At 35.4% G+C, this 11,758-nt stretch overlaps 1 protein-coding gene across 2 annotated transcripts in view; it reads left to right on the top strand.

Annotated features, from left to right (window-relative positions):
• Positions 1–149: 149 nt before the first annotated feature.
• LOC150110616 (26S proteasome non-ATPase regulatory subunit 5) overlaps positions 150–11,758 on the top strand; it is a 107,491-nt gene continuing 95,882 nt past the window's right edge. For both annotated transcript variants that reach the window (XM_090395221.1, XM_090395229.1), the window contains exons 1-2: positions 150–348; positions 7,193–7,337. In XM_090395221.1, the coding sequence (XP_090251347.1) occupies positions 179–348; positions 7,193–7,337 (315 nt within the window). In that variant the 5' untranslated portion in view covers positions 150–178. The remainder of the gene's footprint in view (positions 349–7,192; positions 7,338–11,758) is intronic.

The raw sequence follows: 11,758 nt of genomic DNA, 5'->3' as shown, positions 1-11,758 counted from the left end.
ATTTTAAAAACACGGAAATACTTGCCACCTGTGAAAAGAAGCCATACTTTTGGATTCAGCTGTATCCCGATTATCACATGACATCTTACTTCTCTCGGTAGCCAAAAGAGGACTCTGTATTTAATACAGTTGACAGAGCAAGAGTTTTCGCAAATTTTCTGTTCAGTAAGCTAGTGCAATGGAGAATATATCAGATTTATTGTCTTCATTACCTGCTGCTTCTCATAAATTAGAAACAATTAACCAAATTAATGTATTACTTTCATCAGTTTCGTCATCTCAGCTTTCAGAAATCGTGAAGAATTTAAATATAAAATCTTTGTTTCGATGTCTATCTGTTTTAAATAGGTAATATAACGTAAGATGGTCTTAAGATTTACCTAAATATATCAAATATCGTGTGTAATTATAAATTCCCATTCTACATGATTTGTGATACAGTATCCCCCACATAAAATTCCCCGTAAGTTATTTACATAGGTTTACAGTTTTAAACGCAGCGAACTAGAAAGATCAATTTTTAGATGTGAAGAGTACGTACAGTGTATATCGCAATGACCACGCACTGTTTATTACACATTGACCCGTTATAACACACACAGTTAGTAAAAAAATGCAAGTATAAGTACGAAATTAATTTCCCTATTTTTTTGCGAAGGGATATAAATAAGCATTTAGAAAAAATGCAACTAGAAAGCATGAAATTTTAGTTTCTATATTCTAGTTGCAATTTTTTCTAAAGGCCTCTCCATATCCCCCCCCCCTTTTTTTTTTCCAACGCAAACATGTGCTTTCTAATTACATATTTTGCTAATTCTATATGCTAGATAAAACCTTAAAGAAGTGCCATTTCCCGTTCATTGTGTTTCAATGAACATATAAATAATATATAAAGAAAAGACAACAAGCTCATAAACCTTTAAAAATATGTCACAAAGAAAGTAGTGTTAAAAACTGACTTGACTTGACTTTCCTTTTAAAGTGAAAGCTGAGTGAGTTCCACTTGGACTTACATTACTTCCCATTACTGGAGGTGCCACAAGATGAGTGGAGATAACCAATTACACAAGGAGTACAAAGAGCAAGCAAGGAAGACGACTCACTTAGTAAGGGTAACAAAAGTATGGTATGAGCAAATGATGCTAAAAGAAATCCTAGGGAGTTTTTCAATACGTGGCCAGTAGAAGGAAGAATGATTATGGGAGGATGATGTTGGCCAGTGATAATGGAAAATGATAAACACTGAGGAGGATATAGTAGAGGTGTTAAATGCACAATTCATTCAAGTATTCCATCCTTGTGATTGTAACATAATGTAGAATTTGAGAGCAGTGGGAATGAGGGAGGAACTACCGATGATGAGTGAGAAGGAGGTATATGAGGAATTGAGTAAACTTGATGTCAACAAGGTCATGGGACTTGATGGTATATCACCACCTGTTTCGAGGGAATGTTGCAGGGAGTTAACAACAGTTTTAATGTACATTTTTAACATGAGTCTTAGATTAATCCAGATCCAAAAGAAATGGAAAGATGGCAAAATTGTTCTGCTTCATAAAGGGGTGATAAGACTAAGGCTTCGAATTATAGCCAATTTGCTTGTCTGGAGTTGTGATTAAGGTGTTGGAGAAGCTAGTATGGACAAGAATTCAGAATTGGGTGGACAGCAGTAGAATTCTCTTTAATGGACAGCATGAGTTTGCTCAAGTAAGATCTTTTAGCAATCTGCTTACTTATTATAACAAGGTGACGAATACCTTTGGACAAGGGGGGGAGGATGCATATACAGGTATATTTAAATGTTGCAAAGACTTTTTGATAGATTGCCACATAACAAACTAGTAGTTATTATTATTATTAGGTATTGTTTCTGGGAAAATTCTCATGCTACTCCTCTTAAACACTATTATTATTATTATTACGGCTATTATAGCCTGTTTTTGTTTAGGAGTGTCCCTTATTTTAAATCCATTGGCTATTTTTACTCAAAGAAATTTATATATATATATATATATATATATTTTAGGGCATCGTGGGTGAGTATTGAAGGCAATTATAGCAGAATAAAAGAGTAGGAAAAGTTTTGTACATACCTTGTTTTGACACTAGGATGTCTTCAAATCCATGTTCCTGCTGAAGGTTGTTTATAACAAGGGGGAAGTGTGTGTGTGGGGGGGAGGTTTGATGCAGGACGAATAAATTGGAAACCCAGGTTTATTTTAATATATAAATAAATAAATATATATATATATATATATTATTGTGTTTTTAAGGGTGCTTTTTTGGGGGAGAAGGGTTTACTTATGTAGAAACTGGGGCAGGGGGGAACGTTAACATTTGGTTAACTGACCATCATCGGAACATTTTCGGAATGAGTGCATTTAGGCATTTATTGAGTGCAAAAATATGAGTGCATTTATTCCTCTTTCTCCCCCAAAAAAAGCATCCTTAAACACAATAATATATATATATATATATATTTATATATATATTATTAAAATAAACTCAGGTTTCCAATTATTCTTCCCACGTCAACCCCTTGCTCACGCTTCCCCCTTGTTATAAACAACCTTCATCAGGAACATGGATTTTGAAGACATCCTAGTGTCAAAACAAGGTATGTACAAAATTTTTCCTCCTCTTTTATTCTGCTATAATTGCCTTCAATACTCACCCATAATGCCCTAAAATATATATATATATAAATTTCTTTGAGAAAAATAGCCAATGGATTTAAAATAAGGGACACTTCTAAACAAAAACAGGTTATTATTATTATTTGACACCTCCAGGGAGTCCGAGGACTCGAGGGAGGGCACCTGCTCTACAGCTCAGTCTCCACCATTCAATCACCAACTGACTGCCACTACACCAACACTATCCATCACAGACCATCCCTGGTATTTCCACAGACAATCACAAACATCCATGCCCACGGTGGGATTTGAACCCACAACCTTTTGACTGGAGAGCAGATACGCTATCCACTCGGCCAACCAGGGAACAGATGGGGTTGGATAGTAGATTAGTGCACTGGATTAGAGATTGGCTATCAACAGGTTGTGTATGTGGGGAGTGATATCTCAGAAGAGAAAAGCCATTAGTGGTATGCCCTAGAGGTCTGTTTTGGGACCATTGTTGTTTAATTTATATGTAAATGACATTGGAAAAGGGTTTAAATGGTGATATATAGTTGTTTTCAGGTGATGAAAAAGTGGGGAAAAGTTATGAGAAGTAGAGCAGATGTTGTGGCTTTGCAAGAAGACCTTAATAGACTGTTTGAATGGGCAAGTGAGTAGGGATGCCAGTTATTGTTGCAAAGTGTAATGGTTTTAAAGAAGTAAAGATGATGATGCAGAATATTGGTGGGGATATTTTAGAGGAGATGAAGGATTTGGAGGTTGTGGTGGATAGGGACTTAAAATTTCATGGATATTTTGCTAGAATTGTGAAGACAAGACAGTGGATTATGGGAATGATATGGAGAACACTGACATGTAGAAATAAGGGTGTTTTGATTCCATTGTACAAGATTTTGATCAGGCCACATACTATGCAAAAATTTAGAATCGCCAGATTTTCAAAAGGTTGATGAGATGTTAGAGAAGGTCCAGAGATGATTGACTAAGTAGGTCCTCCCATGATGAGTCTCTTGACTCCATGGAGGTCTGTTGATAATAATAATACTTCTTATTACAGTGCTGCAAATCTGTAAAACCAGTAAGGAGTTACATAAAATATAACTATGGAAGAAAGAACCTAAAAGATATATTAATCAAGTGGATATTAAATCCACCATTATTTCAAAGCCGAATGTAGAAACTATGAAAGTGTTTTGTACGAAATTTTAGCAGAGAGCTTATGGGGATATACTCGCTAGCATTTATGAGTTGCCCTAGCAAGTACCTTATAGAAGATATGATCACTTTCCCAAGCGTCCATATATTCGCCCTTTATTGGTCCATTTTATTATTATATTATTATTATTATTATTCAGGCCTCCATGGAGTCAAAAGACTCATCGTGGGAGGTCCTTCCTAAGAACATAGTATGTCAAGACTTATCGAGGGGAGGTCCCCCCTAAGAAACACAGTCTATCATACCACTCCTTAAACTCATTGACTGTTCTCGCTCTCACCACTCCATCAGGCAATGCATTCCACATTTCAACCACCCTCCATGCAAAGAAACCACTCCTCATCCCTCTTGCTCACAGTTTCCTTTCGTAACTTCCAGGGATGGCCTCTTGTCATCACTCCTTCCTGCTGTTCAACCAAGTGAAAGAACTCCCCAGTGTCAACCCTGTAACCACCTCTCAACAGTTTAAAAGTCTCAGTCATATCACCTCTCCTTCTTCTATCCACCAAACTCTGCAGTCCACATTCCCTCAGCCGATAATGATAATAATTCTTATTTTGATAAGATTTTTTATTTGAAATCTTATCAAAATGGACCAATAAAAGGCAAATATATATGTTTGCTTAGGCAAGCAAACATGTCTTCTATACAAGTTGCCCTAGCATGTACCTTATAGAAGACATGATCGCTTGCCCAAGCATCCATATATTCACCTTTTATTGGTCCATTTTGATAAGGCTTCATAAGATTTTTGATAAGGTTTAAGGTTTTTATTTGAAATCTTATCAGAATGGACCAATAAAAGGCAAATATATATGGATGCTTGGGAAAGTGAACATGTCTTCTATAAGATCCATGCTAGGGCAACTTGTAAATGCTAGTGAGTGCATTCCCGTAAGCTCTCTGGTCAAATTTCATATGAAACTTTCATAGTTTCTACATTCAGCTTTGAAATAATGCAGGATTTAATATCCACTTGATTTATATAATTTTGCATTGCCGAACTGAAGCCTTTTGGCTCTTTATTTTAGTAAAAAAAACTAAAAGATATATTGCAACAGAAATGATTAAAATGAAGGATAGCATATCAATTATTGTTTTATAGTCAACTAACAAAACAAAATTTGCTTCTAAAACTAAAAAGTTTCAAATTAATCAGAATTTATAAGAATGTAACCCTCAATATGAGGGTTCCCTCAGTATTGCGTTATCTAAAAGATGAACTCTGCTGAGGAGTTTTTATGCCCACCTTTTATTAGTGTTTTTGATTCAGAGGTTCAGTGGTTTCCAACTATTAGTACTCATCAGAGATCAGGTAAAAATTCTCTTATTATTATTGAATGTCATGTTTGAAAATTGCATTACTGTAAGTGCATAAATCATAACATAGAAGAAAAAAAATCTGAAACACCAGTTATTATTACTATTACTACTACTATTGGCATATCTCCTTGGAGTCAAAAAACTATTTAAATATTTTGGAGAACCCTTCCTTAATCACATTCACCGAGCCAGTGTATTCCACTCACCACCAACGCTCTGTAGGGAAAAAAAAGAAAAACTATCCTGTATTCATTTGCTTACACTTTCCTTATATGCTGCTTGGAAAGAAGTCAATGGACACCATAGTGTGAGAAACAAAAAGCCATGCCACCCACCCACCTTAATAAGATGTAGAACCTCCTTTCACTCTGATGACTGCTACAATCCTACAAGCGGAGATATTTTCCATCAGCATATAATAGCAATCAATGGGAGTTTTTGACCATTCTTCCTATAGGCATGTAAGGAGGTCCTGGGCTGTTGTAGGGCTGATGTCCCTTGACCTCACATGACATTCCAGTTCATCCCACAGATGTTCAATAGGGTTGAGGTCAGTACTCTGTGGAAGCCACTCAAGTGTGGTGACGTTCATGTCCACAAACCATGCAGTTACAGCAGCCTTATAACACAGTGCATTGTCTTGCTGAAAGAGGCAATGGGCAATTGGTCAATTTCCGTAGGAAGTATGACATTGTCCAGAATGGTCAGATACCTCTCGGAGTACAATTTTTGTGGCACCACAGAGGTCTGAGACCAAAACAGGAAATTGCATATCATATTCCACTTGGTGGAAAAACTTCCAACAACTATCTCTAATCCAGAAAATTTTAATAATAAGATGTGACACCTTTTGGCTACTTGTTTATGAAAATATGACTTCTGCTGTACTTCAACCTTGGTATTATCCCTGGGTCTGGTTCCCACTGATGAGACCTCAGTAAAGGTCGAAAATCAGTCTGGGTAGTGACCCTTCCCATAACACATAGCATTATACATGTCCATAAGGATATGTGCTTTGCATTATGGGATACTAAGGCAAGTGATGTGAAGTCATTAGCTTCTATATACAAGTTGCCCTTCCTGAAAATACTTGAAGTGCAAACTTTGTTTGTTTACACTTGTATAAAGGATTAAACCAAAGATATAATTTCTTGTCATCTTTAATTTATTTTATTTTATGATAAATTGTGTAACAGTGGGAGCTCCCACAATGGATCTTTTGACTCCATGGAGGTTTTGATTTTAATAATAATGATTTCTATCCCCAGATTCTCAGAAATTGTTACATACCACTTTGAAATATGATAAAATCTTATTCTAATTATTACAATGTCATAATTTTTATTTTATTTAGATATATATAAAAAGTGCAATCGAATATGATTGAAAAATAATTACATATCCAGATTTAAATATATGAAACACTAATGAAGATGTTGTGATTAAAATTAGAATAACATTATGTTCAGAAGTGATATATTAATTTTCCAGAATTTGGGCATAGAAATCACATCATTATTTGAGATTAGAGCATATAATTATGGGCAAACAGTGGCTGCTGTCATCTAAATGCAGATTTGTGTGCTAGGGATTAAAACAGTACATTAAGATATGCATTAGCATGTTGTAATGCCTAGTATATACACATCAGCATCTAGATGATAATAGCCATTATTTGTACATATTTATTTTTAAGTTACTTTTGAGTACTTACTTGTTCCTTTATGTTGGCATTACTTATATAATACATATAGTGAAATAGTGTATATCATCATTATTTAGTTATTAAGCTAGTTCTTGGTCTCACTGTGGTTACATGTAACACATTCCATTGTGGACAATCCACAGGGGTCATCATTTATTCATGTTATATGATGAAACTCTCTTTAAGACAAATTGATAATTATTGTACTGTATTAGTTTTGCTGTCATTAATATGAGACATTGTAATTTGTAATAAAATGAAACTTACTGAAGGTTTTTATTTATTTATTTTTTACTTTAATAATAGTGAAGAACTTGAAGCTGTTGTGGAACTGTTAGATAAACTTCTTTCTGCCTTAAATGGTAAAGATCTAGTGCTTACATTTTCTGAAGAATTAATCCATGGGTTAAAACATCAGTCATCATCAGTTAGAGAACTAATCCTGAAACAGGTAAAAAATACTTTTTCTGCATCTATAATATGTGATGATTAGATATAGTTGTGACATGAGAATACTAGTGAATACAAGTGTGAAATGTAGAATTGCACAAAAAAAAAAAAAAAAGTTAGGCCAGGTGACTATGTAATGTGTAATGTCATCACTAAAAATGAATGAGGGTGAAAGTAGTTTGCAAAAGCTGAATAGATAGGAATGAAGTGAATTTAATCCATCAAATAAAATTGCATCTTCAGATTACATGATAAGAAGTTCTACAATGAAAGCTGTATAAGTAAAAAAAGAAAGTAAATGCAGTGTGAGTAGTTGCAAAACTTAATGCTGCTTGCTACTGTTGCCTTTTGTCTTTAATTTAATGCATTTCCAAAATAATAATCTCCCAAAACTTAGAGATCAGCATATAATTTTTTCTTAAAAGTAGGCATACTCATTACGACTCTACCAGATTCTTTAATTATTATTTTTCAGGAAATGACAACATATACTAAAACATTAACTATAATAATTTTAATTAATACTTTTTTGTATTTTGGCAGCATTATATTGCCATCATCAGGGATCGCAAAAATATCTGTATGTAGGCATTAACACTGGACAAATGAGGCTGAAGAAAGGCACCCAAGGTTGGGCCTTGAGTTGTAAACAGCACTCCTTAGTGGGCTAGATTGGGTGGTCTTGGTCATCTTCCCAAGATAGGAGCAGTCTCATGCACCACAAATTCCAAACTTCAACAAGTTTGTTGATTTGGAAAGTTTTTCAGGTCTGAGGCAGATTCCAGGAATATCCTCTCATATTTGTATTTGCTGAAGTGTAATAGAGTTGCCTTCTTTCAATGTATCCTGTGGTGGGTGTCCAAAGCATGGTCAGCAAGTTCAAAGTGGCTGTAATGATGGAACCAGATGTAGTCTATGTGTTCAGAATTTCTGATATTGACTGCCATGCCTGTTTGACCATTTTAGTAGGACAGTTTGCAACTGCAAGGACTGGGCAGGTCTAGGGAATGTGGCTGTCTTTGGTAGGGCAGATGATGGATGTAAATTTTTTTATGTGATCGGTAAATGGTTGTAAGGTTGTACTTTAGAATTTTTGTTAATTTTTCAGATGTGCTCTGAATATATGGAATGGCAATAGATTTTGTGTAGTCTCTTTTCTGAAGTGGAGGGGGGGGGATTGTGGTTAAAGAGCTTTAATATTTTTTGGATTTTGTGGGGTCATAGATGTTGGCTAAGAAAGTGTTGAAAATATGATCAAGTTCAGTAGTTAGGGTGCTGTTATCAGAACTGATTAATTTTGCTAGGTTTACTAAGGTCAAATGGATCCTGAGGTGTTGATTGTTTAGATGTGATATGTTCTCCATGTGACCAAATGGAGAACATATCACATCTAAAGTGTAGCCAGACATTGTGTTTATCTTGGGCAGAGTTTAAGGCTTTTTTTCTTCAAACATCTCCATGAAAAAGTTAGCTAGGGGTGGAGAACCCATGGCTATCTCTTCTATATTTGTAGAGTTTTCCTTGCCAAATGAAATAGCCCGAGTTCATGGTGAACTGAAACGGGGCTGAGCTATTGAGAGGAAATATGATTCGGATGAGGTTTAAGCTGTCTATCTTTGAGTAGGATGTTAGTGAATAAAGATCAGAACTGACCATTGTGTCAGTGTGTTGGAGTGTGAGGTTTTCTATGCTGGCTTTAAAGTGGACTGAGTTTTTATGTATGAGAAAGTGTGTTGCTACTATGTTGTGTGAGCACTTTGGCTAATTGTATATGGGTGAATCAGTGCCATCCACATTCTTGACCATATTCTCAACACTTTTTTAGCCCAATGGCTACAATCCCCAAAAATTATTAAAACCCTGTAACATGCAACCCCCCCCCCTTCCCGATCAGAGCAGAGATTATTCAAGATCTATTCCATATATCCAAATCACATTTGAAAAATAGACGAAAATCCTAAGGTGATTTAATTTACTTACGGACCACATAAAAAATGAGCATCCCTTATCTTCTCCACCAAAGACCAGCCACATTCCTTAGATCTACCAGGTGTCTGCCAGGTTCCTTGCATTTGCACACTATCCCACTACAGCCAAACAGGCAGGACAGCTAATATCAGAATTTTTGAACACAAGGATTACATCTGGTTTTGCCATTACAGCCACTCAAGACTTGCTGACCATGCTTTAGACACCCACTACATACCACAGAATATGCTGGAAGAAGGCAACACTATTACACCATAGCAAATACAAATATGAGAGGCTATTCTGTGAATCTGCCTCAGTCCTGAAAAATTTTTCCAAACTTCAACAAATTTGGGTGCATGAGACTGCCCCAAATTTGGGAAGCACTCATCCTCAGATCTTCAGCCCAATGGCCAAGACCACCCAATCTAACCCACTAGGGGGCACCATTTACACTCTAGGCCCGACTTTGGTTGCCTTCCTTCAATCTCCATGCCTGTGTACATATATCATTGTTTTTGTGATCCCTGATGATGGCAATGTAATGTTGCTAAAATATAGGAAAGTGTTAATCAAAGTTATTATAATTAATATTTTAGCATATGTTGTTATTTCCTGGAGAATAATAGTTAATGTATAAGCTTATCTTCTAGAACCAGATTCTTTAGTAAGGATAATTTCTTTCATAAGGTTAATTTTTATAATCCTATACCAAGGGTGTTCAATTCATGTTACATTAATAACAGTGGTGGATGAATAGAAAGTTGAGAAGAAAGAGAAAACTTGTTAACATTAGATTTGAAGACCTGTAGACAAGTGGTAGAAGGAACGAATGAAGTAAAAGAAAAACAAAAAACTTTTTTTTTAGAAGTTGAACTATGAAAGAATATTGAATAGTTGCTGCATGTTGTGTTTTAACAGATTTAGAAGAGAGCAGAGGAATTATTAGTACTAATTCTGATGAACAGTGACCATGGCAATATTTGGAGAAAATGCAAGTAGGAGAAACTGAATGTCTGTGTGAAAGAGAGTGAAGTGAATTGGTGAGAAGTGGATGAGGAAATAGAATTTAGGCTTGAAGTTCTAACTGCATGTAATAATTATCACATGTTGAAAGTTTATTTTTCACTTCGTTAGACTATAATAAATTTAGTTTAATCCTTTATCCAAGTGTGAGCAAACAAAGTTTGCGCCTGAAAATATCTTCAGGACTGGGGTAAGGTAGTACAACACTGGGCAACTTGTAGCAAAGGTGGACGACCAAGCTAACATCACTCCTATCTCAGTATCTCCCATAATGCAAAACACATCTCCTTGTAGATATGTATAATGTTATGCATTAAGGGAAGGGCCACTACCCAGACTAGTTTTGACCTTTATTGAGGTCTCTTCAGTGGGAGTCAGGACCAGAAGTGGAGATACCAGACAGAAGCAATGGTGAGGTCATCTTTGCCTATAGGAGTTGCCAAAAGGTGTGCCACCTTTTTATTAAATTACTCTGGATTTACCACTGAAGAGACCTCAATAAAGGTCGAAACTAGTCTGGGTAGTGGCCCTTCCCTTAATGCATAACATTAAGGGAAGGGCCATTAAGGAAGTATTGTTATGCATTAAGGCATAACAATACTTCCTTATTGTATTGTTATGCCTTAATATCCTTCCTTTAATGTATAACATTATACATATCTGCAAGATGTGTTTTGCATTATGGGAGATACTGAGATAGGAGTGATGTTAGCTTGGTCCACCTTTGCTACGAGTTGCCCGATGTTGTACTACCTTACCCCAGTCATGAAGATATTTTCAGGCGCAAACCTTGTTTGCTCACACTTGAATAAAGGATTAAACTAAATTTATTATAATTATCACATGTGGATTATGCTAATAGTATGAAGTTTGAGGAGGGTGAAAGTGTTGTAGGTAATATGTTTATTTGTAAGCCCTGCTTTGAAAAATAGCAGGATTAAAGCAATTACTGTGTATAGTAATAAATGTGAAAATTGCTTCACTGCAAAAAATTACTTGGGAGTGAAAGAAATAGTGGTTGAGCTATCTAGAGAATAGATAAATTCAATAAAAAGTGATACAGCAAAGGATAAGTGTTCTGGATTGAAAGTGAAAAACCAGGGATAGATAATATTATTTATAAATCAGGTGAAAATAGTTGGCTTTTCATCAGATTTTCACTATATTTCATCAACTTTCATGACCACATGATATAAGTAACATTAAATACTGTATTAAACAAAAAATCAGCAATTTTTATTTGCTAACAATACACTTCATCAGAGTTTGCTTATATTACAAAAGAGTTAAAAAGTTAGAGAAGTAAAGCATATCACTTTAAATAGCAACAGGTGAAAATTAAACAATGAATTCATGAAAACATATATACTAGCTGGTATTGTCACATTCTCCAATGTATTGCATGTCATAGGTCTGTAAATGTGAGAT

This window comes from Typopeltis vanoorti, chromosome 1 (genome assembly GCF_054136105.1).
Source record: "Typopeltis vanoorti isolate ZY-2024b chromosome 1, IOZ_Tvanoo_1.0, whole genome shotgun sequence".
Classification (NCBI taxonomy): Eukaryota; Metazoa; Arthropoda; class Arachnida; order Uropygi; family Thelyphonidae; genus Typopeltis; species Typopeltis vanoorti.
This window is presented reverse-complemented; position numbering and strand designations above follow the sequence as displayed.